The sequence below is a fragment of the Protopterus annectens genome, chromosome 5.part0 (assembly GCF_019279795.1).
Source record: "Protopterus annectens isolate FY-2018-M chromosome 5.part0, PAN1.0, whole genome shotgun sequence".
In the NCBI taxonomy this organism is placed as follows: domain Eukaryota; kingdom Metazoa; phylum Chordata; order Ceratodontiformes; family Protopteridae; genus Protopterus; species Protopterus annectens.
In genome coordinates, this window is record NC_056735.1 from 74,933,225 (window position 1) to 74,960,344 (window position 27,120).

The 27,120-nt window shown below is 43.4% G+C and overlaps 1 protein-coding gene across 3 annotated transcripts in view; it reads left to right on the forward strand.

Moving 5' to 3' along the window:
• Window positions 1–27,120, forward strand: part of NSUN3 (NOP2/Sun RNA methyltransferase 3) — a 687,521-nt gene that overhangs the window by 64,957 nt on the left and 595,444 nt on the right. For 2 of the 3 annotated variants that reach the window (XM_044072148.1, XM_044072147.1), the window contains exons 2-3: window positions 17,369–17,526; window positions 24,341–24,453. In XM_044072148.1, the coding sequence (XP_043928083.1) occupies window positions 17,467–17,526; window positions 24,341–24,453 (173 nt within the window). In that variant the 5' untranslated portion in view covers window positions 17,369–17,466. The remainder of the gene's footprint in view (window positions 1–17,368; window positions 17,527–24,340; window positions 24,454–27,120) is intronic. The other variant, XM_044072149.1, reaches the window with a different exon arrangement.

The window sequence follows — 27,120 nt, forward strand, 5'->3', positions numbered from 1 at the left end:
AGCCTACTTCTTGACAAGACTGTGTTACTACTAACAGAGGTATCTTTGAGTTTTTAAGAAGAAGCGGAGCTAACCCTTAGGATTCCTCATCCTAAGATTTGTTATTACCCACCTATCTACTAAGTGCACAGTATTGCTGTACTAGCTTTTGTTTGTGTGACAAATGTAATAAAATATCAAAATATGGTAATTTGCTGTGATTGGGAGGCTCCCAGTGACCTTGGCGTTCACTGGTGCCTAAAATTGGTTATGTGTGCGAGCTGTTCCTTCAGTGGTTTTTTTTCTCTTTCTCTGATGCTCTGCTTTCACCTTTTCTTTGACTTGTATCTTCTTTCCTCATTACAGCCTTACCTTCTGAATTGGGGAGTGCAAAGTGTGTGTTACATGATGGGAAAGACAAAGGTGCCTTGTAGGCATTTATCAAATGATCTGTCCTCATGCCATGCAGAAGATTTTCATCCATTTCACTGTGGCAGTATTCCTTACAATAGGGATTCCCTGCCAAGGCTGGCCAGACGTCCAGCCAGTATACCAAAGCCTTTAGGCTGCTAAGGGCATATGGTACATCACACGTATGCTGCCCGTGTACAGAGTAGGTCATAGAGGTGACGTCTGGATGTACCATTCTTAGAACTTCTTTGCCACCAGTCCAAATGCTTTCTTTGATCTTTGGGTGAATGCTCACTTTGTTTGCTAGTTTACCAAGCTGCCTTTCAGATAAGTGCCCCACTGGGGTTTTGCTCTTATCTTTTTTTCCTTTGTTTTGTTGCTTGTGGATTTCATGTCATCCAGAAAGGATAAATGCCAGTGTGAGAGACAGATTCTCCATAAAGACCATCATGAGCAGTGTTTATTTTGTCTATGTCCTTTCAGTGACTATATGTCCTGTTATATTTGTCAGGTTTTCATCCCAAAGACTCTGCTTAGTCGGCTTTCCCTTTTGGCCATATATTTATAAATTCAACGTCTTAAGCTTTTAGCAAAATACGCAATGGAAGGAACGTCCCGCTCTGAGGGTCAGCCATCCACAAAGAAGAAGGCCAAGAAAGCTAGGTCTGATTCTTCGGCTGTGCCACCTTTGCTGGACGTCTCTCTCTTGAGGCTAATGAATGTCCTGAAGACTGCCTGGCTCCTTTGTTGGATTCTTTGGCCATGACCACTTCGGAGGCCGACATGGATCCAGGTTCATGCACGTCTCTGGAGGATTTGCAGATGTCCATTTGGATGTTCAGGGGGAACCATGGCTGATTATTACTGAAGGACCTAGGGGTGTTCCTCAAATTTTGGTTAGGGAGGAGGTGCCAACTACCATTATAGAGTATCATACAGGGTCTGAGTCTTCTTAGTTTTACAAGGCTGATGTCCCCTTAAAAAAGAAAAAACTAAACATATTTCTTCAGCTCCAAAGGACTGTCAGAATGAATGACAGAATTTCACTCAAGGTTTGTTTAATACCCTTATGTCTTTGAAGTCTCCTCAGGGAGTTTCTATTCCTGCTCCACCTTGGTCTTATACTCCTCTTAAGAAGCCTAGAGACAAGATTCCTCTGAGGAGAAGGATTGGGATGAGGAGTCCCTTGCCTGTTCTTCCCAGATTTCTTCTCCATTAGACTATGGTCCTGAGGAAGAGGAGTTCACTAGTCTTGACAATCCTTTTGAGAAGATTTCCTTTGTTGACACAATTTTCAGAATGGCAGAATATTTCAAATTGGATTGTGCCCAGGTGTCTGAGGTTCAGAAAGGGTATTACGGGCTTCTGCATATGGACTATCCTAGATATTCTGCTGTTCTTCCTGTCCTGGTTGCCTTATTGGATGCATTTACTTCTGCATCTCAGGCTCTTGAGTCTCAGCACCCTGCCCCCCCCCAAAAAAAAAAAACAGATTGGTTTTATAAAGTGCCTGATGACTGCATGTTCCTTTATATGTGTGCCTCTGTTGACCTTTCTGTGGTGTCTATGGCATCTGACAAGCCATCAAGTTACTGCCTTCTGCAAAGTTACTTCCTTCTGATAAACACAGCAGGACTATGGAAAGACTGGGTAAGAAGGTTTATACCTCAGCTACCCTTGCTTTTATGACTGTCCGTTATCAGACCCATATGACAAGATATGTTTTGGCTCTTCTGTCTCAGGCCTGTCAGGTTATTTTTGACCATGAACAGTCAGCCAGAAGAGCTGCCTCCACAGCTCTGTAATATAGGCACCACCACCGAACTTTAGAAATAGAGCATGGATATGGTACTTATTCTTGTACTTGTGCATGAATACACAGTCAGATCAGAACATACACACCACCTTCATATAAAAGCCAAAGTCTTTATTCACACACGAACAAGTTGAGTGTTTTCATCCTGTTTTCATTCAGGACTTCATCAGAACTGGAAGGAGTTCTGGTTGACTGTTCTTGGTTGTATTCTCTTTTTCAGCTGCAGGACCCTTCATTGTTTCTAGTTTTGTAGTTATTGCTGACCTTTCTGACTCTGACAGGATGACTTCTGCTCTCTCTCTCTCTCTGTTAGGGATGACTTCTCAGGTGTCTTGACATTCTACTAAATTTAGTTATGATGCAGCAGATGCTTCTTATAGGGCTGCTGCTTCTGGTTCAGTTCTGAGGAGATATTGCTGTCTTTGGTTTCAACCTTTGCCTGATGATATTAAGTCTTAAGTTGATGGATACTCCTCTGGATAACAAGCATTTGTTTGGTGGTGCTGCTGCAGATTTGTTAAGTCTCTACAGAAAAAGGGTAGGGCCCTACAAGATCTAAAACATATCTTTGTTTCTCCTGAACCTGAATTCCAAAGGAATTACCCTATAAGCCAGCCTTTGTTCATAGGCAGTCTTGCCCTCCCCGCAAAGGTAAGAAGGGTGGTAGAAGGACTCCCCCTGCTAAGGCTACTCAGGCTTCTTCAGCTCAGAAATTTCCTTTTTCTGACAAACCAAGTGCTGTTGGACTATTCTGTTCTTCTCAGCCACATTCCTCTTTCTCTTCTTTTCCTGTCCCTTCCTGTTTGGTTACAGATTACTCAAGATTCTTTGGTTCTTTCCATCATTTGCCAAGGGTACTACATGGTCTTGAAATATCTTCTCCCTTTCATGTACATTCCTCAGCCCCCTCAGGAACAATTAGCCTTTTTTCCAGAGGTGCTTCAGGGTCTCCTGAGTCAGGGAACTATTCAAAAAGAGGGAAGGGTTTTTATTCCAGCATGTTCTTGGTCCTCATCTAGACACCTTTCTGAAAGTCCCTTCCTTTTGGATGTTGTCCCATCAGACTTTGTTTTCTCTGCTGCTTCCTCAGTCTTTTCTTTTCTCTCTGGACCTCAAGGATGCTTATCTTCATATCTCTGTTCATCTCCTTTTCAGGAAGTTTTCACATTTCTGTTTTGCTTTCAGGCATTTCAGTTCTCTGCTTTGCCCTTTGGCCTCTGTACTGCCCCAAGGGTATTCAGCAAATGCTTTGCTCCAGTGATTGCTTTTTGCAGGCTAAGGGGTTACAGGTCTTTCCACACCTAGACAACCTTCTTTTTTAGGCCTCCTCTCCAGAGATTCTTCTGCAGTATCTTCACTTTGCCATCACCCAGAGACTGCCCACACTTTGGAATAAGCTTCCTATCCATATCAAGCAGAGGACCTCGCTGGCCCTCTTTAGGAGAAATCTCGACAAGTGGATGGGTAACAGAAAATTCACCCCAGGGATCTCTCCAGTGGCTCTGGGAACTGATATCAGGTGGCACGATGCCAGGGCAATTTTTATGGACTAGGCTTGTAAACTCTAGAACCATTAGCCTAGTACACACCTATGAACCTATTACTCTCCTGCAAAACCTGAGTTCACTATAAATTTCCAAAAGTCCTTCCTGATTCCTTCTCAGGATCATGTGTTTCTGGATTGCAGGATCCAGACTGTTCCAATGCTGGAATCCCTGCCTCCTCCCAAGGTCTTAACTCTTTGTCTTATTTAAATCCCTTCTTCATCTGGCCTCAGTCACAGACAGAGATTTTCTGAGAGCTCTGTGTTTCATGGCATCCACCATTACTGTGCTCTGTATAGCCAAACTCCACATGAGAAAGCTTCAGTGGTTTCAAAAGTCAGTTTGGTTTCAGCATTCTCATCCTCTAGATTTCTTAATCCTTCTTCCATGCCTCAACTGGAACTTCGGGTGGATGCAACAGTTGTCACTCAATCCAGGGCTTCCTTTTCAACCTCCACTCCCCTTTCTGGAGCTGTTCACAGATGCTTCAGATGTGGGATGGGGGGCTTCTTTCAGCTCTCTAAAAATGCAGGGCCTCTGGCCGATTCAACAAAAGAAAGGCCACATCAGTGTCAAAGAGATGAGAGCTCCACATCAGTGTCAAAGAGATGAGGGCTCCACATCAGTGTCAAAGAGATGAGGGCTCCACATCAGTGTCAAAGAGATGAGAGCTCCACATCAGTGTCAAAGAGATGAGGGCTCCACATCAGTGTCAAAGAGATGAGAGCTCCACATCAGTGTCAAAGAGATGAGGGCTGCATATCAGTGTCAAAGAGATGAGGGCTCCACATCAGTGTCAAAGAGATGAGGGCTCCACATCAGTGTCAAAGAGATGAGGGCTCCACATCAGTGTCAAAGAGATGAGGGCTCCACATCAGTGTCAAAGAGATGAGAGCTCCACATCAGTGTCAAAGAGATGAGGGCTCCACATCAGTGTCAAAGAGATGAGAGCTCCACAAAGAGATGAGAGCTCCACATCAGTGTCAAAGAGATGAGGGCTCCACATCAGTGTCAAAGAGATGAGAGCTCCACATCAGTGTCAAAGAGATGAGGGCTCCACATCAGTGTCAAAGAGATGAGGGCTCCACATCAGTGTCAAAGAGATGAGAGCTCCACATCAGTGTCAAAGAGATGAGGGTTCCACATCAGTGTCAAAGAGATGAGGGTTCCACATCAGTGTCAAAGAGATGAGGGCTCCACATCAGTGTCAAAGAGATGAGGGCTCCACATCAGTGTCAAAGAGATGAGGGCTCCACATCAGTGTCAAAGAGATGAGGGCTCCACATCAGTGTCAAAGAGATGAGGGCTCCACATCAGTGTCAAAGAGATGAGGGCTCTTTTGTTGGCTTTTCAGGCCTTTCATCCTCTTTTCATTCCAACAAGCAAGGGGGCACAAGATCTTATCTCCTGTGCAGGCTAGCACTTCAAGTGTGGGAGCTGGTTATCCAGGGGGAGGGACAAGATCTTATCTCCTTTGCAGGTTAGCATTTCAAGTGTGGGAGCTAGTTATCCAGTATCAAGTGATGCTTCAGGCAGTTTACATTCCTTCGGGTCAGAACATTGTGGCAGACTCACTGAGCAGGTCCATATCACAATCTCACAAGTGAATGCTTCACAGGGATGTGTTTCTGGACATTGTCCACCAGTGGGGTACTTCTCTAGTAGAATTGTTTACCTCCCCTCTGAACAGACAACAACTTCTTTTTTGTGCCAGAGGCAGCCATGTCCTCTGCCCTGGAAGGTGGCTGCCCTTTGTTTTTCCCCAGACGGGGATGTTTCTTTATACCTTCCCTCCCCTTCCTTTCATTCCAAAAGTCCTATTCAAGATAAACCAGGATGCTTCCAAAATCTTTCTGATGACTGCCTTTTGGCCGAGACAGCATTGGTTCCCTCTTCTTCTGCATTTAGCCAAAGGCAGTCATCACAAGTAACCTCACAGGTTAGACCTGTTCACACAAGACAAGGAATCTCTCATTCATTCCCACCTATCCAATCTTTAGCTGACACTGTGGGTGATAGGATTTTGATTCCACATAGTCACCTTTTTTTATGAGGATGTGCTTAGGGTCCTGCAGGAGACCAGGAAACCCACTACTAGGAAATCCTACTTATCCAAATAGAAGAGGTTTTCTGTTTGGTGTCTTTCTCATAACCTGGAAACTGCTCATTGCTGGGCTGGAATGTTCCTCTGTTAAGGCCCACTTGTGAGCTATTTCTGCTTGTCTGCCTTTAGCACCCCCTTTAGCCTCTATATTTGAGGCTAAACAGTTTCTTAAATGTGTCCTTCGTATTAGACCTCCCAGGAAGCTTGTCCCTCCTTCCTAGGACCTTAAATTTGTTTTGAGGAAATTGACTGAGACTCATTTTGAGACTGCGGCTTCAGTTTCCTTGCATAATTGTTCTTGGAAGACTGTTCTTCTGTTGGCCCTTACTTCTGCCAGATGGGTATCTGAGCTTCAAGCCCTTGTGTCTGTTCCTCCTTTTTTAGTTTTCCATAAGGACAGAGTGCCCCTTCTTATAGGTTCATAGGTAGATACTAGGTTATTGGCCCTAGGGCCTATATAAGCCTAGCCAAAAAGGTACCCTGGCTTTCGCCACCCAAGAAAATTATTTTCCTGTGTCCCTGTCAAACAGAGCCACAGAAGTGATCCCCAGGGTGAATTACCTATTTCCCATCCAATCATCAAGATTTTTCTTGAAGAGTGCTAATAAGGAGCTCTGTTTGACATAGATATATAGTCTGTTCCAGAGTATGGGAAGTCTCTGAGATAGGAATCTATCCCTCGAGCATGTTCTGTTTATTGTGGTGACAAGTTTTAGGTCCCTACAGCGTGTAGCTCAGAGTTGGGATTTCTATAAGTGGAGCATGTCCAACAGCTCTGGGTTTGACATAGCTTTGTATGTTAGGCAGTGATCGCCTCTGAGTAGGTGATATGCGACGGATTAAAGCTGGAGATTTTTGAGAAGCTCTCCGTAGAGCATGTGTTTGAGGTCAGTAATCCTCTTTGTGAGGTATTTCTGCAGCCTTTCCAGTTGTTGTAAATGTCTTGTGAGGTACATACCAAAAGGAGCGTTGTACTCTATAATGGGTCTAATGAGTGATGAGTAGAGGGGAACAATGACCTCTTTTTTTCTGGATGAGAAACCTTTTGTGATGAGGTATGCCACGTAGAAGGATTTCCTTACCACTGTGGCAATGTGATTATCAAAGGAGGGACTATTGTCCACCTGTATCCCAAGGTCTCTTATCACACTTTTGGTGTTAAGTAGACCACCACCTATGTGGTAGTTCGTGGGTACAGAGTTTTTACCAAAGGGGATGACAATGCACTTTTTGGCATTGAGCTTGAGGCCATGGCTTTGACACCAGGCAGCTGTCTCAGTTAGGCCCTTTTGTAGATTGTCCACATCGGTAGGAGTTTCGATTATGGCTTCTAGTTTGCAGTCATCTGCGAACTTAGTTAGCCAAAGACCTTCTGAGTTAACCTGTACTTCAGAGAAGTAGATACCAAACAGGAGAGGACCCAGGACTGAATCCTGTGGTACTCCACTTGTCACTGTTCTGAAGTCTGATTCGAAGTCTGCTACTTTAACAGTGTGGGTTCTGTCAGTAAGTTAGTTGGCAACCCATCTTGTGACCTAGGGATTTATACCTAGTTTAGTGAGTTTATCTATAATTCCAGAGTGGGGGATGGTGTCGAATGCATTGGCGAGATCTAGATAGGCTGCGTGAACCACCTTATCCTCATCTATGGCTTTGGACTGCTTCAGAAAAGTCTATCAGGTTTAGGAGACATGATCTGCCTTTTACAAACCCGAACTGTGTGGGGTCCAGAGTTTGGAGATCACCAATGTCTTTGTTTATGAGTTCCATGATAATACGTTCCATGGCCTTGCAGACCAGGATCGTTTGGCTAATGGGGCGGTAGTTCCCAGAGTCTGTCGTGGCTCCCCCTTTGTGGAGTGGGATAACCGTCACAGTGCGCCATTCAATGGGCACAAAGCCTGAGGTGAGGCTATGACTGAACATGGTACTTAGGTGGGGTGCCAGTTCATTCTGTAGTTCGTGTAGAAGGCAGCCTGGGATGTTGTCAGGTCCCATGGATGCTGTGTTCTTGGCTTTAGGGAGTGAGGTTTTTACCTGTGCAGGCGTGATTACAGGAACATTGCATTCTTCCAGTATAGAGATGGGCCTTTTAGGGGTTGAGAGGGGGGGTAAAGTTAGCACTGAACCTATCTGCCAGGATGTTGGCAATATCAGTTGGTTCTGTATATTTAGTGCCATTGTGCTGTAATTCAGAGCACATCTGAGTGTTGCCATTGAGATTCTTGACATAGCTATAGAATGCTTTGTGGTTGTCTTTAGAATCAGTGACGATTTTGTTTTCATAACTAGCTTTGGAGGATTTTATGAGGGATCGCAGCTTCTTACTGAGGCTGACCAGGGAGTTCCTCCAATCATGGGATTTTACTATTTTTTGCAACAGTTTCTTTCTTCTGTTGTAGAGTTTGTTTATGGCAGAAGACCACCAGATTGGTTTCCCTTTTTTGGAGGATAGCATCTTGGTTCTGTTAGGGATAGCATGATCCATGCACTCGTGTAAGTGCTTATAAAGTGCATTTGTGTAGGATTCAGCAGTCATACCTCGATTGTCCATCTGAATGGGTGTCGTGAAGTTTGCCACTTCTGTCTTAAGAAGCGTGAAGTTGGCTTTGGAGAAATTGTTTCCCTAATGGGGGCTGGGGGCGGGATGTGGATGTCTAGGGTGATTAGCTTGTGGTCGGATCTGACCAACAAGGAATTGACCTCTGGTGTAAAACACCGGTCACCCATGTTGGTGATGACCAGGTCTAGGATATTGCTGCCCCTGGTGGGAGTGTGGATAAGTTGACCCAAGGTGTTGGAATTTATGAATTCCGGAAAACGTTGAGCAAAAGGGCTGGTACATGAGTAGTTTTCCTAGTTAATAGTGAGGTAGTTGAAATCACCCATTATTAGGGTGCTGGGTTGTACCCTAATATTTTCCAGTGTATCAAGAAAAGAGGAATGTGAATCCTGGGGCTTGGTGGGGTGGTCTGTAGCAAGCTACAATCTGGATTGCAATCTTGCCCAGAGTTAGTTGAACTTGGATAATCTCGGATGCATTATACTGAGCAACTAGCTTGGAGGTGTGGATACCCTTAATGAATATGGACACCCCTCCATCTTTAGTGTTTCGGTCCAGGTTAGGTGGCCGAAAGGTGTGGTATGAATTATAGCCTGGTAATGCAGGGGTGCTGTCTGGTGCTTTGAACCAGGTCTCTGTCATTGCACAGATGTCGATGTTCTCCATTTTAAGGAGTGCCTCTAGTGAGTGCATTTTGAGGTTTAGACTTCTAGCACTGAGTGGCATTGCCCTCAGATTTTGCTTGCTTGTACCTGTTACGGTGGTGAATTTGTCATTTGAACCTTGCCTAAAAACGTCACTATAGGGGTGTCAAGAGTCTTTGCCAGTATCCGGAATCCCAAGGGCGACAGGTGCAAGCCATCTCTGGCAAAGCACCATGGTCTGTCGATCATGTCATCCCAGGCAGACAGATACTGGATTCCTGTAGAATGACACCAGAAGCTTAGCCAATTGTTGAAGTCAATCATTTTGTCCTTGTACTGTGGTATCATTCTGGGTGATGGCAGGATGCTACTCAGGGCTAGGGTCATACCTGTCTGGGCTACAAGATCGGAGAGCTCCTCCATGTCTCTTTTCATGTAGTCCAGGGAGGTACGTCTCAGGTCATTCACACCAACATGGAACATGACAGAGTCATATTTGTACTTGTTGTGGAGTGACCTGAGTGCGTGCATTATGTGGCGGATCCTGGCACCCGACAGGCAGCTGACAGTATCTTTCTCCTTGTTTAGCCTGGTGAGTGGAACATCAGTGTGCCTGACTATAGAGTCACCTATGACTAGAGTGTTGGGTATGGTATGCCTTATGGGCTGTAGTTGGCATACTGAGTTTGTTGGCTATTTCTCATTTGGGTTGTGTTGGGGGGTGGAGGTTGCTTTCATTTCTTTGGAGGTCTCTGTTATTTGGGCAGATTTTTGTTGAGAGCCTCCGTGATTGTAGGTGTGTGTTTTGTGCTTCCTTGTGTGTGTTTTGGTGGTGTAGGTTTTGAGGGATTATGTGATGATATCTCTTTTATGCCCAAGGTGGTGATTGAGTTGTCTTTAATCAGGCTATTCATTTGCCCACTTCTTTCCCTTCTCAGCAATCTGCTAGTGAGAAGGTTTTGCACACTTTGGATGTGCATAGACAACTCAGATTTTATTTGGATAAGACCAAAGCTTTTCCCACATCTGATCACCTTTTTGTTTCCTTTCATCCTAGATCTTTAGGATTGGCTGTTTCCAAGTAAACCATTACCTCTTGGACATCTAAAGCCATTTATTTTTGTTATTCTTTTCGTGGTAAGAACCTTCCTTCTTCTGTACGGCTCATTCTACTAGGGCTGTGGCTTCCTCTGGTGCTTTTTTTCAAGGGTTTAGATACTAAGTCTATTTTGAGGCAGCAACCTGGACTTCTGTGCATACTTTTACCAAGCACTATAAGTTGGATGTGATATCTAGGGCTAGAACTGATTTTTCTAGGGACATTCTTTGCGGGTTCCTAGAGGGCTTTGTTGGTCCTTCCTCCTCCCACTTTTCCTTCTGAGCTGTTCCAGTCTCACTATTGTAAGGAATACTGCAACAGTGAGATGGAATGACAAAATACAGTATGTAAAATCTTATCATAATGGTAGATGTCCTTCTCTTCACTATTGCAGTATTCACTCCCTCCCTCCTACCCCTGGTTCTGTTTCCTTCTGTATGTGCTTGTTACCTCTCTTATCCTTGGACTGGTGTTCCTATTGGGGCTGTCAGTTCTGAGGATGGTACATCTGGACATCACTTTTATACCCTATGCTGTACGCAGGAAGCATGTGTGTGAAGTACAGTGTACCCTTATCAATCTAAATGCTTTGGTATACTGGCCGGATGTCGGGCCACCCTTGGGAGGTGATCCCTATTGTAAGGAATACTACAACAGTGAAGAGAAGGACATCTACCATTATGGTAAGATTTTATACAACTGTACTTTCTAAAGGTTACTGAGCATGGACCTTCTTGTTACACATCTTTCACTATGGTAGTTGTATAACTTTTGTTTCCAGTGGTATCGTGTGCTGTCTTATTTCCAGCGTGTGGAAAGCCAAAATTCCAGTAATGAGGGTGTGAAGGCTGCCAGCCCAGCTATCTGGAATTTTGTAAATAATCATATGTCATTTGTAAATGTTAATATGATCCATAGGCTTGTCTTATATATGTAAGAGAACTATATGTTATGTGTGTATTAAACTACTGGTGCAGAAGTGTGTGTTAAACTGTATGTTATTATCTGAGCTTCAAGAATATAACAACAATGTACCCTACTGGAAAAGAACAGAAATGTATATACTCGTGCAAATGTATGTTTTAATAACAGTAGCTGGAACATACCAAGTTAACTTGCAAACCCTCAAGAAAATAAGTTGAAATTTTTATGGTTGTGGTATCTCTGTTTCAGCTAGGAGACAAGATATCTACAGCTAGAGTTTTTTTTCTATAGTTTGGAAACAGAAATAATAACAGGTTTGAAATGTAAAGGTGTTTAACTGTTTTACGACTTCCAGTTCTAGGCAAACTTCTGAGAGATACGTATTTTTGACACAGAGGTGTTAAAGTGTAAGTTTCTGTTAGCCTGAGAACTGAAGGCAGAGGTGTCAAATAGTGATGTCATCCAGCTAACCCTAGCAATAATGTGTATTATTAAGTTAAGAACTATCTCTCAGAGAAAGTCTGTGCATTTTGTATTTGTATTTGGATCTGACAACATCCTCTCATCTGCACTTGTCTTGCTCTGTAAGTAAGTTATTTAGGTACAGTGATTTCTCTTAGAGATAGACAGGGATGTAGTAAAGATTAGTTTAGATGTTTTCTGTATTCATTTGAAACTGTCCTGCAATGTTGTTTTAAAATATTTCACGTGATTCTGAACTCTGTTGTCCTTGTGTTGAGTTATTGAGTATTGTCATCTGCTTTTATTATTTATTATTAAGTATATAGGTTCATAGGTAGGTACTAGGCTATCTGCCCGAAGGCATTTATAAGCCTAACCGGAATGTGTTGGCTTTCGCCACCCCCTTAGATTAGTTCCCTGTGCCTCTGTCCAGCAGAGCCACTGAAGTGTGATCCGTGGGGTAAACCTTCTGTTTCCCATCCACTCATCAAGGTTTCTCTTGAAGAGGGTTAGTGAGGAGCTCTGCGTAATGTAGATTGGAATCTTCTTCCAGAGCATGGGAAGTCTCTGGGACAGGAATCTATCCCTCCAGCACGTCCTATTTATTGTTGTGGTGAGGTTTAGATCCCTGGAGTGTGTGGCTCGAGGGGATATGGTTTTCTTTAGGTGGAGCATGTCCATCAATTCTGGGTTGGACATGGCCTTGTATGTCAGGCAGAGATCACCTCTGAGTAGGCGGTATGCAACCGAGTACAGCTGGAGTTCCTTCAGTCGAGCTGCATAGGACATCTGCTTGAGGCCAGTGATCCTCTTGGTGAGGTACTTCTGTGGTCTTTCCAGTTGTTGCAGGTGTCTTGTAAGGTACATCCCAAATGGGGCATTGTACTCTATGATGGGTCTGATGAGTGATGCATAGAGGGGCTCAATGACCTCTTTCAATCTGGATGCAAACCCTTTTGTGATTAGGTGGGCCACATAGAAGGATTTTGTAACCACTTTGGCAATGTGATTATCAAAGGAGAGGTTACGATCTACTTGGGTCCCCAGATCCCTTATTACGTCTTCCGTATTTAGGGGGCTATTACCTATGTGGTAATTTGTGGGTACTTTTTTTTTCCAAAGGGGATGACTATGCACTTTTTGGTGTTTAGCTTAAGGCCATGGTTTTGACTCCAGGTATCTGTCTCAGTGAAACCCTTTGGGGGATATCTGTGTCAGCCGGAGAGTCAATTATAGCCCCTAGTTTTCAGTTGTCTGTGAACTTGGTCAGCCATAGTCCTCCTGTGTTTGCCTGTACCTCTGAGATGTATATGCCGAACAGGAGGGGTCCTAGGACTGAGCCCTGGGGAATGCCACTTGTAACTGGTTTAGAGTCAGACCTAGCTCCTGCAACTCTTACCATGTGGGTTCTGTCCATGAGCCAGTTGGCAACCCATCTCGTGATGTAGGGGTTTGTGTTCAGGCTGGTGAGCTTGTCTATAATATCTGAGTGGGGAATGATGTTGAAGGCCTTTGCAAGTTCTAGGTAGGCTGTGTGGACCACCTTTTCCTCGTCTATAGCCTTGGTAACTGTCTCAAAGAAGTCCACCAGGTTTAGGAGGCATGATCTGCCCTTAATAAAGCCGAACTGGGTAGGGTCCAGTGTTTGGAGGTTTCCAATGTCTCTGTTAATGAGATCCATGATGATGCGCTCCATAGCTTTGCAGACCAAGCTAGTCAGGCTTATAGGGCGATAGTTCCCAGGGTCCGTTGTGGCTCCACCTTTGTGGAGTGGAATAACCATTACTGTGCACCACTCTGTGGGCACATAGCCCATGGAGAGGCTGAGTTTAAACAGTGTGTTTAGATGAGGGGTTAGTTCATCTTTGAGCTCATGTAGAACGCAGCCTGGAACACCGTCCAGTCCCATTGATGCTGTGTTTTTGTCTTTGGAGAGGGCTGTTTTAACCTGAGTGTCTGTGATTTCAGGGGCACTACATTCTTCTGGTATAGTTATGGGCCCTTTTGGGGGTGAGAGGGGGGTGAAGTTTGCATTGAGCCTGTCTGCCAGGATGTTGGCTATATCGGTCGGTTCAGTGTATTTTGTGCCATTTTGCACTAACTCCAAGCAGATCTGAGAATTGCCACTTAGATTCTTGACATAGCTAAAGAATGCCTTGTGGTTATCTTTGGAGTCCATGGCAATTTTTCTTTCGAAGCTAGCCTTGGATGATTTTATGAGGGAATGTAGTTTCTTGCTGATACTGATCAGGGATGTCTTCTTGGGATTTTTCTCTTTTTTGTACTAGTTTCCTCCTTCTATTGTATAGCTTGTTTATGGCAGGGGTCCACCAGACTGGTTTCCTTTTCTTGGTGGAGTGAGTCTTGGTTTTGTTTGGGATAGCATGATCCATGCATTCATGTAGGTGCCCGTAGAGTGCATTAGTAAAGGATTTTGCAGCTTGGACAGCGTTATCCTTTAGCATGGGGGCTTTGAAACTTCCCACCTCAGTCTTAAGTAACGTGAAGTTTGCTTTTGAAAAATTTTTCACAGTGGTTTCTTTGACCAGGGGTGGTGGCAGAATGTGGATATCCAGAGTGATTAGTTTATGGTCAAATTTAACCAGCAAGGAGTTGATCTCCGGTGTGGAACACTGGTCGTCCATGTTGGTGATGACCAGGTCCAATATGTTGTCACCTCTGGTGGGGGTGTTGACCAGTCGATCCAGAGCTTTTGAGTTTATAAATTCTAGGAAATGTTGGGCAAGGGAGTTTGTACTTGAGTAGTTCTCCCAGTTAATGTTTGGGTAATTGAAATCACCCAATATCAGAGTGTTTGTTAGGACCTTTATGTTTCCCAGTGTTTCCAGGAATGCGGAGCGGGGGTCCTGGGACATGGTGTGTGATCTGTAGCAAGCTGTAATTTGAATAGCAGTTTTGCCCATTGTTAGTTGCACGTGTATGATTTCTGAAGCATCTTTGCTGTGCCACTAACCTGGAGGTGTGGGTATCCTTGATGAATATGGATACTCCCCCGCCTTTTGTATTTCGGTCTGGGTTTTGTGGCTGAAATGTATGGTATGAGTTGTAGCCTGGTAGTGCTGGGGTGCTCTCTGGTGCCTTAAACCAGGTTTCTGTTACTGCACATATATCGATTTTCTCCATACTGAGGATGCCTCGAGTGTGTGCATTTTGAGGTTTAGACTTCTGGCATTGAGTAGCATTACCCTCAGTTGTTTGTTACTTGTGCTAGTTATGGTGGTGGGTTTGTCTTTTGAGCCTTGCCTAAAAAAGGCACTATGGGGGTGGAAAGAGCCTTGGCCAATATTCGAAAGCCTAAGGCTGACAGGTGCAAGCAGTCTCTAGCAAAGCAGCCTGGCTTGTTGAGCATGTCATCCCAGGCTGCCAGACACTGGATCCCCTTTGAATGACACCAGAAGCTTAGCCAACTGTTGAAATTGATCATTTTTTCTCCATACCGTGGTATCATTCTTGGTGAGGACAGGATGCTACTCAGGGTCAGGGTCATACCAGCTTGGACTATGTGATCAGAGAGCTCCTCCATGTCTTTTTTCATGTAGTCCAGGGAGGTACGGCTCAGGTCATTCACACCAACATGGACAATGACAGAGTCATATTTGTACTTGTTCTGGAGTGACCTGAGTGCTTGTATTATGTGGCAGATCCTGGCACCCGACAGGCAGCTAACAGTAACCTTCTCCTTGTTCAGCCTAGTGAGTGGGACGTCAGTGTGCCTGACTATAGAGTCACCTATTACTAGTGTGTTGGGTATGTTATTTTGCCTTAAGGGCTGTGATTGTGTGGCACACTGGTTTTGTGAAGTATGTGTTTCATGGTTTGTATTGGGGGGTGGAGGTTGCTTGGATGTCTGCTTTGGAGGTCTCTGTTGCTTCTGCTGATTTTTATTTAGAGCCTCCAAGTTTGTTTTCGTGTGTTTATGTGTCTTTTTTGCTGGTGCTGGTTTCATTGGTCTATGTGAGACTGGTGGTGTGATGCAAGTAATTCCCTTCTCCTCTTGACTGCCTGGTCCAGTCTTGGGTTGAGAGAGCGTAGCCTCCAGTTTGGCTGTATAATTGCATCTCTCGCATGTATTAGTGTTTGGTGGAAGGAGAGGGTTGCCTGTGTACATGAGGCAACTGTAACATTGCCTCAAAATGCCCAGATTCACCAGTTGGACCGGAGGGTACACCTGAAACTGCCCTTTGGACATGCCTGGATAGGTACAGTGAACTGTTTTACTGATTGGCTGGTAAGGTCGAATAGAGAGCCTTGTCCTTCTCTACAGTATGGGGGGGGTCTAGTGCTAAGGTTTATTAGTGCTTGCTATGAGTTTTGAGCAAGTGCCGTTATGAAAAGTGAATGGTTTGAGTGCTTAAGTTGAAAGTTTGTCTAGTTCCAAGGGAAAAATTGAAGAGTAGACTTTGTGGAGCCGGGAATAGTTATACCCTAGCTAGCCAGCATGCAAAACCTTGCAAATGCGGGTTTTATAGCAGGGAAATGAAAGAGATAGAAATTAGCCCAAAATGGCCAATAAACTATTAATTTCTAGGCTGAAACCACTCCTCCAGGGACAGATAGGCTGCTCAAAGCTCCCTCTCTCACATGGAACAGAGAAACTTCCTCTATCCAAGTAAGGTATGGGCAAACACAGAAACTTGTAACACAGTCCTGAATTCAGCACTAACCTGAAAACTGGACTATACTAGCTTAGAAAGGCAGGAAAACAAGTATTTTTTTTGTTTTTTTTTCCAGAAAATAAAGCAGATACAATCAAAAAACACTTTAAATGCACAGAAATGGCTATCACACTTGAGTGTGTAGCCTACAACAGTTAAACGGATAATTTAAACACAAAAAAAGAATTTGTTAAAGTGCAGGGAGTAAAATAAGTACAATATGTAGCTGAAACAAGCTTTTTAAATCACAGAAACATGAGAAAATCAGAGTTTTAGGAGGAATTAGCTAAAGGCAGCAAGAAAATATAAACCTTTTAATTGTGACCGGTTTGTTTAGAGCTATGTAAACTCTTAGAGTACTTGCATATGTATTTGGTGACACTGTATAGGCCACTCCTAAATAGCTTTAGTCTTGGATACACTTTCCATTATAGTAACATTACACAGTAGAATTGCTCACCATTTGGGAAGGGCCTTATAGCAGCTGATAAGTAAGTGTGGTTGGTGGCAGTGATTACTACTTTATTGTCTGGGCAGAAGGGGGCATAGCTAGTAAACCTGTACCAGTCTTCCCCAGGAGTGTCTGTGTATTTGTATATAAATAAAATCTCAAAGTGTGTGTGTGTCAGCTACTTGGGCAGGGACACGAAGCACTGGTTGGACTGAGAGGTTGCTGGAGGTTTTAGCTTGACCACTCGGCTGAGATCATAACCCAATGTCAGTGGAGAGTTTTAATGGGGATCTGGATAGAGAGATAGAGAAACGAGCCCCAGCCTGACTGTGATCTCTGTATGCTCTAAAGGGAAATTGTACTTTACTGTGCATGTACTTGTCATCCTCCCAATGTGCACGGCCTTCACTGGTGTTAGTGGTGAGGACTGAGGCACCTTGATTACAGGGCCAGAGCAGGGGCATCACAGAGGGTTCCATGAGAACCCTCTTTGATTGTGGCAAATAGCCTTGAGCACTGCAGAAGAAATGACAAATTAAGTCATGAAAAAGGGTGGAGACAATCCTGGGCTCTCTGAAATCTTTAGAGAGAGACTTGATTTGTAGCAGAGAGTATTTATTTTAAAAAAGGCATTGTAATAATGCTACATAACAACACTGCATTGAGATGATGATTTTTTTCTTTTATCTTTGCAGAAATGAGTCACAAGAACGCTATCAGTGACCCAAACTTGTATGAAAATGAATTCTACGAAAACACTTAAACACATATTTTAATCCAGGATTGAGAGGTGATGACTATGACACTGTCTTTGAGAATAAAGACGTTATGTGGCAGCTGTCACTTAATGCAGGTAAATGTCCAGGGTTAAATGAGTCTATCAGTTTAAAAAGTGGCCTAAAACTCAGATAACTGATTGTATTGGGTTATATGTATTGGATGACTGCTTACTTTTTAAAGGTGAGCTGTTGTATGTGATTTTTGTTTTGAAGAAACCTCAATTTTCTATAGTGAGAAATGCACTTAACAAACCGAAGCTGGGTTCATTTCTGCTCAGACCTACAGAAATGATTTCTTGTGTATCTGTATAGTGGCATGGAAACAAAGTGTAGTACATTCTTTGAATGTATTTATCCTCTTGGGACTTGAATAAATGTAGAGAAAAGTACAGTGGATACCCAGAGCACTTACTCATTGTGCTTGTGTGTTCTTGTCAAACAGATGTGCAAACATCTGCTTCTGCTTCTGTGTCTTCTGGGGTCTTGGCTGAGATGAGTCCATCCTGGCTTAGCCCACCTATGCAGGTAACAAATGTTAATTAAATTAAAAATGTAATGGAATTCCTGTCTAAGGATAAATGAAAGTATTAACTAGTGATGTGAGTGGAAGAAAGAGAATAAATCATATTCATGTGGCAAAATATCGCACTGGCCAGGTTTCAGATGAATCAGAATAGAACAGAATAGCTAATGTGGTTTTATGTGGGCTTTGTAAGGCATAAGGTACCCAAACTTACAAGTCAGAAATTAATGGGAGAGGAAGCAACAGATTAGATAAAAAGTTGGTTTGCTTAGTGTCTCATGTCTGAAAATTAGTAAGAGTGAGTTTATGAACAGTTTTGTTTCTTTCACCTAAAGAAGAAGACCAGCCAGGTTCAGCATGAACTGATTTATTTTATTTTGTTTTATATTTATTAATGGGTAAGTGGACTGTTTGGTGGACCATTTTCCGTCACAACCCAGGCCATGTGACAGAACTCTGAAAGTTTAAAATGCCAAGAAATATACTTATCAATCACTTCTGGTTTAAGCACTTGGGCTTCAGGCCAGTTATTTTACATTAAGAAGGTTTGTAGTCTGCACTCTTGTGGGAGGAGAGGTTAGATTCTGCCCTTCTGAGCTGGGAATTTCTGGTTAAAGGATTATTGTGCCTTCTTATTTAAACTGTTTTTTTCAGAAATTGGTACGCCTTGTTTGCTGTAGCATAGACTAGATTCAGGCATGCTGAATCTAGCTTTGTTTTCATAACTTGAGCACTAATCCAGACCATCTTTTTTTTGGAGAAGGTTCCCCTGCACCCTACTGGCAGGAGTGTGCAGTTAGAACTTGTCTGATCGAAGACTGCTGGAACGGGGCTCAGTTTTTAGCTTTTTATTGGTTAATTTGTTTAAATCAGTTTGCTCATCTGCTACTATTCCTGGATCCATAAAGGCTGCTCTTCAAATTTTCCCTTAGAACTAGCCAGTTTTTTAGTTTTAGCACTCAGATCTGTTTCTTTGAGCTCAGCACTTGTTCAGAACTCATTTTAAGCACTAAATAAGCTACAAATTACTACAGCACTCAACTTTCCTTACTTGTCTAGAGGAAAACAGTTTTTAGTACTTAATAAATAAACACCTATCCCGGCATGTCTAAGGGTCAGCTCCCGGTGTTTTCTCCTGTCTACCTGATGAATCTGGGCATCTTGGGGCATTGCAGCAATTACCTTATGTACACAGACAACCCTCTCCTCCTACCACTCAACACTACAACCTGTGAGAGATGCACTTATATAGCCAAACTGGAAGCAAAGCTCTCTTCACCCAAGACTGGACAAGACAGTCAAAAGGAGAAGGTAAACACTTGCACCACACCACACTCATCACATATTGCCTCAAAACCTACACCACCAAAACACACACATAGCAACACAAAACATGCACCTACATTCACGGAGGCTCTCAATAAAAGTCTGCTCAAGCAACAGAGACCTCCAAAGCAGAAACGCATGCAACCTCCACCCCCCAGCACAACCCAAATGACGCATAGCCCACAAACTCAGTGTGCCACTCAACCACAGCTCATAAGGCATAACAACGTACCCAAAAATCTAGTCATAGGTGACTCTATAGTCAGGCACACTGATGTTCCACTCACCAGGCTAAACAAGGAGAAAGTTACTGTCAGCTGCCTGTCTGGTTCCAGGATCCACCACATAATGCACGCACTCGGGTCTCTCCACAAAAAGTACAAATATGACTCTGTCATTGTCCATGTTGGTGTGAATGAACTGAGACTTACCTCCCTGGACTACATGAAAAGAGACATGGAGGAGCTCTCCGATCTTGTAGCCCAGGCAGGTATGACCCTAACCCTGAGTAGCATCCTACCATCACCCAGAATGATACCACAGTACAAGGACAAAATGATTGACTTCAACAATTGGCTAAGCTTCCGATGTCATTCTAAGGGGATCCAGTATCTGTCTGCCTGGGATGACATGATCGATAGACCATGATGCTTTGCCAGAGATGGCCTGCACCTTTCGCCCTTGGGATTCTGGATACTGGCTAAGGCTCTTGCCACCCCTATAGTGCCTTTTTTAGGCAAGGTTCAAATGACAAATTCACCACCGTAACAGGTACAAGCAAGCAAAATCTGAGGGTAATGCTACTCAGTGCTAGAAGTCTAAACCTCAAAATGCATTCACTTGAGGCACTCCTTAAAATGGAGAACATCAACATCTGTGCAGTGACAGAGACCTGGTTCAATGCACCAGACAGCACCCCTGCTTTACCAGACTATACTTCATACCACACCTTTCGGCCACCTAACCTGGACCGAAACACTAAAGGTGGAGGCGTGTCCATATCAATTAAGGATATCCACACTTCCAGGCTAGTTGCTCAACATAATGCATCCAAGATTATCCAAGTGCAACAAACTCTGGGCAAGACCGCAATCCAAATTGTAACTTACTACAGATCTCCCACCATGCCTCAGGATTCCCACTCCTCATTTCTTGATACAGTGGAAAATATTAGGGTGCAACCCAACACCCTAATAGTGGGCGATTTCAACTAGCTCACCACTAACTGGGAAAACTACTCGTTTACCAACTCTTTTGCTCAACGTTTTCTGGAATTCATAAATTCCAATGCCTTGGATCAACTTATCTACACCTCCACCAGGGGTAGCAAAATCCTAGACGTGGTCATTACCAACATGGGTGACTGTTGTTCCACACCAGAGGTCAATTCGTCGTTGGTCAGATCCGACCACAAGCTAATCAGCCTAGACATCCACATCTCGTTCCCAACCCCCATTAGGGAAACCACCATAAAAAGTTTCTTCAAAGCTAACTTCACGCTTCTTAAGACAGAAGTGACAAACTTTACCACACCCATGCAGAAGGACAATAGAGGCACAACTGGTGAATTCTACAGAAATGCACTTTATAAGCACTTACACGAGTGCATGGATCGTGCTATCCCTAACAGAACCAAGATGCTATACTCCAAAAAAAAGGAAGCCAATCTGGTGGTCCCCTCCCATAAACAAACTCTACAACAGAAGAAAGAAACTGTTGCAAAAAAGAGTAAAATCCCATGACTGGAAGAACTCCCTGGTCAGCCTCAGTAAGAAGCTGAGAGCCCTCATAAAATCCTCCAAAGCTAGTCGTTAAAGCAAAATCGCCACTGATTCTAAAGACAATCACAAAACATTCTGTAGCTATGTCAGGAATCTCAATGGCAACACTCAGATGTGCTCTGAGTTACAGCACAGTGGCATTAAATATACAGAACCAACTGATATTGCCAATATCCTGGCAGATAGGTTCAGTGCTAACTTTACCCCCACCCCACCCCACCCCCTAAAGGTCCCATCTCTATACCGGAAGAATGCAGAGTTCCTGTAATCATGGCTGCACAGGTAAAAAACGCACTCTCCAAAGCCAAGAACACCACATCCATGGGACCTGACAACATCCCAGGCTGCGTTCTACATGAACTACAGAACGAACCGGCACCTCACCTAAGCACCATGTTCAGTCATAGCCTCACCTCAGGCTTTGTGCCTACTGAATGGCGCACAATAACGGTTATCCCACTCCACAAAGGGAGAGCCACCACGGACCCTGGGAACTACCACCCCATTAGCCTAATGAGCCTGGTCTGCAAGGCCATGGAACATATCATCATGGAACTTATAAACAAGGACATTGATAATTTCCAAACACTGGACCCCACCCAGTTCGGGTTTGTAAAAGGCAGATCATGTCTCCTAAACCTGATTGACTTTTTTTTGAAGCAGTCACCAAAGCCGTAGATGAGGGTAATGTGGTTCACACAGCCTACCTAGATCTTGCCAATGCTTTTGACACCATCGCCCACTCTGGAATTATGGATAAACCCACTAAACTAGATATAAATCCCTATGTCACAAGATGGGTTGCCAAGTGGCTCACTGACAGAACCCACACTGTGAAAGTAGCAGACTCCAAATCCGACTTCAGACCAGTGACAAGTGGAGTACCACAGGGTTCAGTCCTGGGTCCTCTCCTGTTTGGTATCTACTTTTCTGAAGTACAGGCTAGCACAGAAGGTCTTTGGTTAATGAAGTTCACAGATGACTGCAAACTAGGAGCCATAACGGATACTCCTAATGATGTGGACATCCTACAAAAGGGCCTCACTGAGACAGATACCTGGTGTCAAAGCCATAGCCTCAAGCTCAATGCCAAAAAGTGCATTGTCATCCCCTTTTGTAAAAACTCTGTACCCATGAGCTACCACATAGGTGGTAGTCTACTTAACACCGAAAGTGTGATAAGAGACCTTGTGACACTGGTGGACAGTAGTCTCTCCTTTAATAATCACATCGCCACAGTAGTGAGGAAATCCTTCTACATGGCACACCTCATCACAAAAGGTTTCTCTTTCAGGAAAAATAGGTCATTGTTCCCCTCTACTCATCATTCATTAGACTCATTATAGAGTACACTGTCCCTTTTGGTATGTACCTCACAAGACATCTACAACAACTGGAAAGGCCGCAGAAATACCTCACAAAGAGGATTACTGGCCTTAAACAGTTGCCCCATGCAGACAGTCTCAAAAAACTCCAGCTGTACTCCATTGCATATCACCTACTCAGAGGCGATCTCTGCCTAACATACAAAGCTATGTCAAATCCAGAGCTGTTGGACATGCTCCACTTAAAGAAATCCCAATCCCTCCGAGCTACACGCTCTAGGGACCTAAACCTTGTCACCACAATAAACAGAACATGCTGGAGGGACAGATTCCTGTCCCAGACACTTCCCATACTCTGGATCAAACTACCTATCTATATCAAACAAAGATCCTCATTAGCACTCTTCAAGAAAAATCTTGATGATTGGATGGGAAATAGGAAATTCACCCTGGGGATCACCTCTGTGGCTCTGTTCGACAGGAGCACAAGAAAATAATTTTCTTGGGTGGCGAAAGCCAGGGTACCTTTTTGGCTAGGCTTGTATAGGCTCTAGGGCCGACCTATGAACCTACAGACATAACAGTAAAGAAAGGAAATAGTTTGGATGAGATTTTGAAAATGATACAGTCCTTTGTAACTAGTGTCAGTCAGTCAACTTGTAGTGCATTCACCTTTGATGCTAAAAGATCAGAAGTTTGTGGTTTCTATTCCCTTACCATGTGTGTGGATTCATTTTCTAATACTGATATTATACTGCAGTGTGAGAGAAGGTGCTGCAGTACTTGGGCACTTTTTTTTTCTTTCAGATGAAAAATTAAACTGAGATCAAGTCTGCATTAATTGGTGGTAGTTCATGTAGATGTAAAAGATCCTGTGGTACTTATTAAAAACAGCAGGAGAAGTTCTTAGTCATTAAGAATATGTCCTTGAGTCTTCCCTGAAAATAAGCTATGAAGAAGTAAATGAATGTAAGAACTGAGCTACAACTTGGCCTAGGAGTGAAGGATTACTAAAGTGATTGAGGTACCTTCTAGATGCAGTTGCCAAGAATCTCGTAGCCGTACTCCTGTTATGTGGAAAATGAGAACACCATGTTTAAATGTGAGTTGGGTTCTTATACATGGCAGCATGAGATACCTGTGGGTGGTTGTAATAGATGATGATAGATGTGTAATGGATATTAACTGTGACAGTATACTTGACAAAGACAGATATTGGCCTGTGTGAGAAAGGAGTAGGTAGGGCAAGTTCGTGAGTAGTTTTGCCCATGTATCACAGTGCACATGATCTCCCTCCTGCAGCACTTTATCTTCTTTTGGAAGGCCATATCTCTTAGAAGCCATTAACAGATGTAAGTGTTCTAGAAAGAGTATGTGTATGTGTATGTTTGTACATGTGCATTTGTGTGTTTTGTGTTTGTGCATGTGTGTTGTGTTTGTGCATGTATGTTGTGTTTGTGCGTGTGTGTTGTTTGTGCATGTGTGTGTTGTTTGTGCATGTGTGTTATGTTTGTGCATGTGTGTTGTGTTTGTGCATGTGTGTTGTGTTTGTGCGTGTGTGTTGTGTTTGTGCGTGTGTGTGTTGTGTTTGTGCATGTGTGTTTGTGTGTAGGTACATAGATATTTTAGCTATACATTAGATCTATTAGCAGGGACATATTGCAAGATGGACAACAGTGCCATAATCTTGGTTCTGTGCTTTATGTCTGGCTGCTTGTGATTTATTTTCAGACTGCTCAGTATGGCAGTGCTTCCTTCTGCCTAGTGTGAGATAGAAGACCCCTTCAAATACCTTATTAAATGCAAAAGTTAGGACTGTTGTGGTGACTGGCAGTAACAATGAGTGAAATAATTTCAGTTTTTTAATTATGGGTCCTTGTTGCTTCATTACAACCACTTTTCTGAAATTTTGATTTTTCATTTTTCTTTTTAGTTGAGAAAAAAATCAAGTGTGTTGAAGCCACAGAAACAAATCTGCAAGTCAGTACTAGAACACTTTGATGAAGTGTATAGCAAGGAGCTTGGAGAATCTTGGACCCGGGCAAGGTGAGTATTTAAGTACTTTGTTTTTTTTAGAAAAAAATACTTTAAATTTCACTGGTTATGGCTTTTCATTTACCCTCACCTTATCCTTGTCTAAGGAGGCTTGTGTGATTCTACTGTGTCAAACTTTACCTGGCGTTTTCCTTTGTTATGATTTTACTGAGTTGTCACATACTTGAACTGAGAGAAGACTTGGATGCCTGTGACAGGCGGAACCACCCTTTTTGCTCAGTACAGTTATATACGGACTGATCAGCGTAGAATACTGCCCCCTTATAGACTTCCATTAGGGTGCTTGGTTACTCTCGTAAAGCTAATATGAAGGCCCGTGTACCCATGTGAGAAAACAGTTTGACCCTGTAATTAGTGAAAAGGACTTTTCTGTAGCAGTCCTTGCCTACTGGAGCCAGCTGCCAAGGGAACCATAGAGCAAGGGGTAGGGTGCACCCCCCACACACTTTTACAGGTCTGACTATGGTGGCAGTGTCTTCTTTAAGGAGGACTTATGTGTCCTTCTTTAGAACGGTCCTATACATCTGTGCATGTGTTCCTGTCTGTCCGCCCATCCAATTTTAAAATACAATACAGCTTTTAACGAGAGCTTTCTGCTGCTTCCAGGTAGGGGTGCTGGCTGCCCAATGGTGTTTTTGCTGGGCATTAGTTTGCTCACATATGCTGCTTACATTTGTTTTTTCTAGAGGGGGTTGTTGCTGTGCTGATCATTTTGAGGGGGTTGTTGCTGCTGTGCTGATCATTCTGGGGGGTTGCTGCTCTGTGTGTGTGTGTGTGTGTGTGTGTGTGTGTGTGTGTGTGTGTGTGTGTGTGTGTGTGTGTGTGTGTGTGTGTGTGTGTGTGTTTGTGTGTGCACACCATATGTGCTGCTGCTGTGTGTGTGTGTGTGTGTGTGTGTGTGTGTGTGTGTGTGTGTGTGTGTGTGTGTGTGCTGATCATTCTGGGGCTTGCTGCTGCTGTGTGTACGGAAGCTGTTGTGATCACTCAAGGGGGATGCTGATCATTCTGGGGGTGCTGCCGTGTGTATGTTGTGCTGATCATTCGGTAGGGTTGCTGGTGTGTGTGTGTGTGTGTGTGTGTGTGTGTGTGTGTGTGTGTGTGTGTGTGTGTGTGTGTGTGTGTCGTGTGTGTGTGTGTGTGTGTGTGTGCTGGTCATTCTGGGGATTGCTCTGTGTGTGTGTGTGTGTGTGTGTGTGTGTGTGCTGATCATTCTGGGGCTTGCTGCTCTGTGTGTGTGTGTGTGTGTGTGTGTGTGTGTGTGTGTGTGTTTGTGCGTGTGTGTGTGTGTGTGTGTTGTGCTGTGCTGATCATTCCAGGTGGGGGGGTTGCTGTTCTGTGTGTGTGTGTCTGTGTATAATGCCCCAGTTAGGTGTACATGGTGGTTAGTCTTACTCAGGCTCAAACCCTGTACCTTGGGTACAAGAGCCTGAATTCTCTACCCATACCGCCACTTATGATTCAAGGAGTTAAGTCCATAACTTTCAACTGTCCTGATTGTCACAGAATATTTGGCTCATATTTTTGGTCTGTTCCTCTTAAAATTTGTGTTTTTCTGGCAAATCAGGGAGAACTGAATTCAGTAAATAATGAAAGCCCTTTAAGTTCAGTCTTCCTATCTTTCAGGAAACATATGGTAACACAAAACGCTTTATTCTAGCAACTTTCGAAGATTATACAAGCAACGTTTAAAATGTGTTGCTGGTTTTGAATCTTTGTCCCGCCCCCCAATACATTTTGGCTTTTTCCAGATTTCTTGTGCTGCAAAGTTGAGAATTTAGGTGACTGTCAACTGGATTTTACAAGGAGTCCAGAGCTTTAGGGGAAGAGAAGTTTAGTGCAGATTATACGCCAAGTCTGTTTGCATTGTTAGTAGCACAACTGGTATTATACTTGTTTTTGATGTCGAAGGCTGTGGGTTCTACTCCCACAGTATGCAGATGGATTCCTGATACTGTACTGTGTTGTACTTTAAAGGGAGTGGATGCTGCAGTCCTGTGAATGTCCTCCTTTGGAGGAGTTACCTAGTAACTATGAACCTGTTTTTCAGTTTGCCATCCATTCCCTATTGCAATATTAATAGCTCATCATTTTTTTAATGAAACATAGGCAATTCTACAAGGGCGACAGGCACTTTATTTGTATAGGTTTATAGGATTATAGGTTCGTACTAAGCTAACTGCCCTTGCGAGCCATTTTAAGCCTAGCCAATTATATCTTTGTGAGACTCAAACCTGCACAACTTGTGGCATAAGGCAAGCACAAACCAACCCCATAGGCAAATGTAGATGAAACAATGGAATATAAAGTTGTTTGCTAGCAGCAACCTCTTCATTAGTTACAGTTCCCTTTAATGTGGAATTATTTAGATGACTTATTTCTGCAGAGATGGTGCATATTTACTGATATCGGTGGATTGTAATGACAAAAGTTGAGTAGATATTTTGATGGAAATGTTCTGAATTGGGCAGTTTTGTCATTATTGGTTTACAAATTTTGTTTCATTTACTTACTGGAAAAATGTTCAAAACTGTAAATTTAAAACACGCTCTAACAAGTGTGCTGTATTATACAAGGAATTTAATTTAATACAATTAACAAGGTGAATCAAAGAATGCATACATGTATGCATGGCCCTAAAAATGTGTAAGGAGCCTATGG